The sequence below is a fragment of the Podarcis melisellensis genome (genome assembly GCF_964234715.1).
Source record: "Podarcis melisellensis genome assembly, chromosome: 2".
NCBI lineage: Eukaryota > Metazoa > Chordata > Lepidosauria > Squamata > Lacertidae > Podarcis > Podarcis melisellensis.
This window is the reverse complement of record NC_138529.1, coordinates 78577317-78583855: the sequence shown is the minus strand read 5'-3', so window position 1 is coordinate 78583855 and position 6539 is coordinate 78577317. Positions and strand designations below refer to the sequence as shown.

Genomic DNA, 6539 nt, shown 5'->3' with positions numbered 1-6539 from the left:
GCGGGCGGGCGGTGTGAGCGGCTCCGCTTGCCCGGGCCAAGTCCCGCCTGTTCCGCGACGGCGAGTGGGTTGGCTTCCTGCGCCGTGTGCCGCTGCCCCCTTCCTCTCCTTTCCCTTCCCTTCCTCCTCCTCCTCGCCGTCCTCCCTCCCCTCCCGCGCTCTCTCTCTTTTCCCTCCCTTCCTCCCTTCCCCCGGCAGGCAGTAGGAGCCGCAGCGACAGCAGCCCGGATCCCCTGAGCCATGGCGCTGTGAGAGCAGCACATGGCGGCCGCAGCAGCCATGAGCCCCCCACGAACCCACACAACTCCCCCCTGAAGAGCCGCCGTGCAACTGCAGCAGCAGCCAGCCAGCCAGACCAAACAGCCCGCCCCGTCTTAGTCGGATCACATTGGCCATCACTTCCCACCCCGCAACTCTTCGCTCCTGCCTCGCCCGGGCCGCTCGCTCTGCACCGCCGCCGCCTCCAGCAAGCCAAGTCCGGTCCCCGCCGCCGCCGCCGCCATGGGAGTGCAAGGCTTCCAGGACTACATCGAGAAACACTGCCCCAGCGCCGTGGTGCCGGTGGAGCTGCAGAAGCTGGCCCGGGGCAGCCTGGTGGGTGGCGGCCGCCAGAGGCCCCCGCAGACCCCGCTGCGCCTCCTCATCGACGCCGACAACTGCCTGCACCGGCTCTACGGCGGCTTCTACACGGACTGGGTGAGCGGCGGCCAGTGGAACCACATGCTGGGCTACTTGGCGGCGCTGGCCAAGGCCTGCTTCAACGGCAACATCGAGCTCTTCGTCTTCTTCAACGGCGCCTTGGAAAAGGCCCGGCTCCACGAGTGGGTGAAGCGGCAGGGCAACGAGCGCCAGACCGCCCAGCAGATCGTCAGCCACGTCCAGAACAAGGGCACCCCGCCGCCCAAGGTCTGGTTCCTGCCGCCCGTCTGCATGGCGCACTGCATCCGCCTGGCCCTCATCCGCTTCCACATCAAGGTAAGCAGCAGCAGGAGGCCTGGGCTCGGGCGCTAGGGGCTGCTGTCCACACTGCCCCGCCGGCCCCTGCCTTTCCCCTCCTGGCCAGCCCCACGTTGCGCCAGCGCCCCCTTGCATCTTCTCCCCTGCCCTAGTGCCCCTTTTCCTCTGCCACCTTGCGGCCCCCTCCTTTGGGTTGGCCATTTCTGCACCCTCTTGCCATCTCTCCCCCCCCCCACCGTTGGCCCACACTAATAGGGGCCCTTCCCTGATCCCCCCCCCCCGGGCTCCTCTGGCACCAGGGCGCCCAAGAACCGGTGCCCAAATCCGGGGCTGCTTCTCCTTGCCATTGAAGAGCCAGGTTTTCCTCTCCTCGGTTCTTCGCAGCTCCAGTGGGGTTTGGGGGGTGTCTTTTTTGGTGTTTGGAGGGGCAGCACTCTTAAGATGGCAGCAGGTTTTGCCCTCTTGGTTGTGGCTTGACGGAGTTCAGAGGGAGGGAATCTGTGTCTCTCCATATCCGCAAAATGTCGTCAAAAGCTGGCGGTGTCGGCGGCTTGGGCGGGGAGAGGAGGTGCGGCTAGTTTCCTGGGAGCAAGCGGGCTCCCCGCTGGCCATTAATAGCCGCCCGAGCGGGGCCAAAAAGTTTCTGCCGCTTCGGCGTTGGCCGGGGGTCTCCCCCTCCCGCCAAGAGGCCTTAAGTCGCCTCCGCGCCTCCTCCTTAGCAGGGTGCCTTGAGCTGGCAAAGGGGAGGACTTCGTAAGCGCCCTGATGTCCTCAATCTCTACGGGGATTTTTCTATTTATACATACCTGTCAGGCTTTGAAAACCAGATGAGGGTGATCTGGAACATCCGAAGGCTCCCATCCACTATCATAGATGTCCTAATGAATAGCAAAGGCTAAACTGGGAGATGCAATCATAATTTCGTTTTTCCAGCGTTCCAGAGGCTGTATTCTCCACTGCTGGTCTTGTGAGCACTTTTGCCTTTATGCATCTCCCCCCCCCTCCTCTTTCCTCCCCCCATCTCAGGATCCATTTCTTTCCCCATCCCATAAAATGGGAAGAAGGGGAGGTTGGTGCTCTCACCGTGCCTTGTCTGATGGAGAATTTGAAGACGGGCAGGTAGCAAAATGAATCTGTAGCACTTGTGCTCCAGAGCCACCCTAATTAATGCTTTGAAGTTTGAGCAGTTCTGCTCATCTTCAAAACTCCAGCGAGGTGTGTTATGACTCCATGTTGTTTGGGAGGCCATTGTTCTGATCACTCGGATTTATAAAATGTCCCTTGCAAGCTAGCAGCCAGTCTTCTGGAAACAGACTCAATTCAAATCCTAGCCATTTGTTTTTGAAAAGTACAATCACTTCTGCATCTTGACTCAACTGTAAGTGAAATGTTTGAGGGCCTTTAGACACAAGTTTGCCAAGAAAATGAAAGCAAGCAACAAGTTCTTTAACATGATTTACATTTAAAGAGAACCTGCAGTTTGAACTAGCTTTAGGTTTAGCTCTTGCAAAATGACTTCTATACACAAGTTAAACATACTCTGGTTTCAAATCGTTTTAAACTTCTCTTACTGTACATGTAAACTGGCAACTGTTGAAAATGAGTAGTGCCTATAGTTTTAAGCTATACTTAATGTCAAATAATCGATGTCCATTTTATGACAGCACCTCATTTACTTTTTTCTTGTAAAGACAAATATCAAGAGGCAGTAGTATTATTTCATTATGGTTTATTTTATCTTCAGAAGAAATTAAGTAGGTAAAAGTGTATAATCCTCAGGATATTCTTATGATTGAATTTTTATGAAAAGGAAAAGTATCGAGCACATAGAAAGTAGTTGTACACTTTTTTCAGTTCCGTTGCATAGCATAGCAAATATTTTGTGACCTTCAGAGACGTGCACAGATCTAGAATCAGAGCTTGACGTTATTGTGCTTTCATGCTGCCCTTTTGGCAGATTAAACCACATCTGTAATCGGGACAAAGGATATTTCTCAGGATGGGGAGAATTTCTCTAGAAAGAGAAAAATTACTATTTTTTAAAAAAGTATGTCATAAAAGTAAAGTTTCAGTGAAGTTAACTCAGTGAAACTGGAAAAGTAACACTAGAGGCTTGGATTGGGTGATTTTCTGCTGAAAACTTAGGTTTAAGGCCTAGAAATCATCCTGCATTTTTAGAGAGGCAGTGATACTTCAGACAAAGTTGATAGTGGAAGTCCCACCCCTTGTTTCATTTTTAACTGGTAAGAAATTTTATAAGCCTGCAAGTTGACAGATCTAGTGTAATGATTGGCTTACAGGAATGACAGACATGGAAGTGTAGCACTCCTATGAACAAGTTAGATTGTTCTGTTCGTGTACGCTTGTTAAATTCATCTGTATGGAAGCAGAAAGCTGTTAAGTGCAACCGCACTTTCCTCTGTAACTTAATCGGATGTGACATGCATTTCTAATAAAGGACGAAAGGATTGAGTCTAAAAACTTGTTATCACAAGTAGTTTGTGCTGTGTTGTTGTTTTTTACAGGCCTCATAGGATGAGTTGCTTAGGTTTGAAGAGATATTTATTGCAATGAATGCTGATACTGCCTTTTAAAATGGCTTGGTGTGTAAAATTCTGGTTTTACTAGTTCTAAACTTAAGAATAATCTAGGTTGAGAATTTTATTTCTTTTTAGAGACTATTTCATATTGTTGAGCAGGAAGGGATCCTGAGGGTCATCTAGTTCAACTCTTATCAAGGTGCAACAAATCTTTGTGTTTCTTCACATATTGAAATTTCTGTTACCTTGCTTTTTAGCTTGTTTTAAATATGTGGCAGTGCAACTGTTACTGCACATTTTTAATAATACTTTAAACCAGTATGCATTTTTTTCTAATATGAAAAATAAAACTACTTTATATTTATTCCCTAAGATTCTTGCTCAAAGAAGTGTATAGAAGTACATTTGAAGTGAAAAATATTTTATCTTTAAATATGTTTTTAGTTTGTATAGTGTATTGTAGCAGTGACTTGTATAGCAAATCATGATTTGATTCTTACTATTTTTTATTTCCTGGTTTTAGATATATAAGGCTTTTACCGAACCTTGAATACATAAATGTTGGAGTTTTGTTCTGTGCTTAGTGATACTATATTGTTGCCCAATATGCCATTTAATACTTGTTTTGTTTTTAATGATTGGTATTTTGAGTAAAGACTTGAATGTCATTATGGATAAAAGGTGGGCTAGAAACATTTTAATAGATCAATTTATAGAAACTTAGGAATTCTGTCATGCTGACAGTTCATATAAAAGACAGTTCATATATAATGGTTTCTTGTAGTGCTAAGTCAAATGAAATAGGAATTCATGACACTGATATGTTGAAATCTCAAGTGGGTATTTCTACTAGCAAATTGCATTGTCAGTGGAAAATGTAGACTATCAGGAGCGTGGGAAACAGTATTCAGAACACATGCTATTCTGTCAATACACAGCACTTCTTAGTTGGGTAGTCAGATTATGAGTGCATAATACAATACAAGTTAGAATTTGGGGCACTAAGTAAACTGGAAGAAATACTAATAAAGAGTAATATAGTTGTCATTTTCATAGTCTAATTCTAGTGTTTACAGTAGGCATTGCAAATACAGACATCTCTTTTTCTTCTTTCTGTTACTTGTTGGGAGACCCATGTACACCTAGTCTGGTTTTCCACCAAACTGTTCTTTGCTATTTTGGCATATATCGGCTGCATTTGGAAGGTTATAGTCAAGTGTGAATAGTGAAGTACAAAATTCATTTTATTTATCTAAACAATCTTCAATTGATTCTAAGCAGTATATAATAAATACCAATTCAGAAAAGGTAAAAATCAGTTAAAACTATAAAATCAGATTTTCATTTAAATTACTGCTGGAATAAAAGTCTTCAGTAAGTGCCAGAAGTTCAACCAGTTGGGAGAGAAGTCCATAAAATTGGGACCACAGTACCAAACACACAACTCCTGATGGATATGAGTCATGCATCCGACCCATGGGGGACTACTAATAGTGACCTTGGTGACTTTGCTGAAATATAAGGGATTGAGGTATATAAGTCTTAAGGTATCCTGGACCCAAATTATTGAAGGCCTTGTAAATTAATGCAAGTCTTGAACCTGACCTAGTAGTGTATGGGCAGCCAGTGCAAACTTTTGATCACCACAGTTATTTGCTTGTGATAAACTGCCCTGGTCAACAGCCTAGGCAGAGCATTTTGCGCCAGTTGGAGCCTCTGGACCAGGCCTATGGGTAGTCCCACATAGAGTGCATTGCAGTCATCTAGTCTTGAGGTTACCAAAGCATGAATAATTGTGCTTGTGTCGTAGGCAGGGTCCACAGGTGAGTAAACTGCTTTCCTTTGAGAAAAAAGTGTGTTGCATGCAAAAATGATAGGTCCCCATTTGTGCACTTCTGTGTGGTACCTGGATTGCAGAACGTGATTGGTATCAGAGATATGAAGGGCTGCCTTCATGAACCTGGCTGCCTTTTCATTGCAGGCATCATAAGTGGCCTTCTGATTTGCTAAGATGTGGGCCAGGGCCTTTTCAGTTGTGACGCTCAGGCTGTAGAACTCCCAGCCCTGGATGGTCTGTCTGGTGTGCTGTTTTTTGGTATTTTGACATGCTACCAAAACCATTTTATTTTGCCTCCCTGTTGGTTTTCTTCAGCTTACACACTTCCTTTCACTTTTAAATCTGGCTTCTAGTTTTTATGCTATATATCTATATCGTATCCACCATAGGCACTACTCAGGGCAACCTGCAGTAAATTAAATTTGCAGGGTCCTAAAATAAAATTGAAAAAATTGAAAATAGAACAGTGGCAGAGATCAGAGGTAAACCATAAGGTGTTTGGCAGGTAGAAGTCTGCCAGGTTAAAAATGTCTTTGTCAGCTGGTGATATCCAGCCAGAGAGGTCTTCTTTGGCGATCACTCATAGCTGAGTAAGATTGTCTTCCATCAATATGGTTTTAACAGTGAGTCTGTAAGTGGCTGGAGGCCAATTCTGGATGCACATGTCCTTCCACAGTGGGGACATAGGTTTCCGGATGGGAGTTTTATCATGGCGAGGGTTTGCCAAATGTGCCTTCCTCTTGGCTTGTTTTGTCCTGAGTTCATCCTCAAAGTTCATGACACCTTTGGTAATGGCTGTTCTCCAATTTGAGCGCCCGCAAGCCAGTGTTTCCCAGTTGTCGGTGTTTATACTACATTTTAAAAGATTTGCCTTGAGAGCATCTTTAAACCTCTTTCGTTGACCACCAGATTTACACTTTCCATTTTTAAGTTGGGAATAGAGTAGTTGTTTTGGAAGACAATAACCAGGCATCCAACCAGTCCAACAAAGTTGATGTTGAAGAATCATTGCTTCAACACTGGTGATCTTTGCTTCTTTTGTGCCATCTACTGAGCCTCTATTCTAGTTAGGATGCAGAGAAGGGCCCTTCCTGATCTGAGGAAGCTGGATGGTTCGGGAGGAGGTGATCCCACAAGTATTTATTAAAAATTTATAGGCAGGTGGCGCTGTGGGTTAAACCACAGAGCCTAGGACTTGCTGATCA

General features: G+C 45.6%; 1 protein-coding gene across 1 annotated transcript in view; it reads left to right on the top strand.

Moving 5' to 3' along the window:
- Positions 1 to 486: 486 nt before the first annotated feature.
- The window catches only part of FAM120A (family with sequence similarity 120 member A), a 50801-nt gene continuing 44748 nt past the window's right edge, over positions 487 to 6539 (top strand). Inside the window, exon 1 of the mRNA XM_081898378.1 lies at positions 487 to 975. Coding sequence (XP_081754504.1) covers positions 502 to 975 — 474 coding nt within the window. The 5' untranslated portion in view covers positions 487 to 501. The remainder of the gene's footprint in view (positions 976 to 6539) is intronic.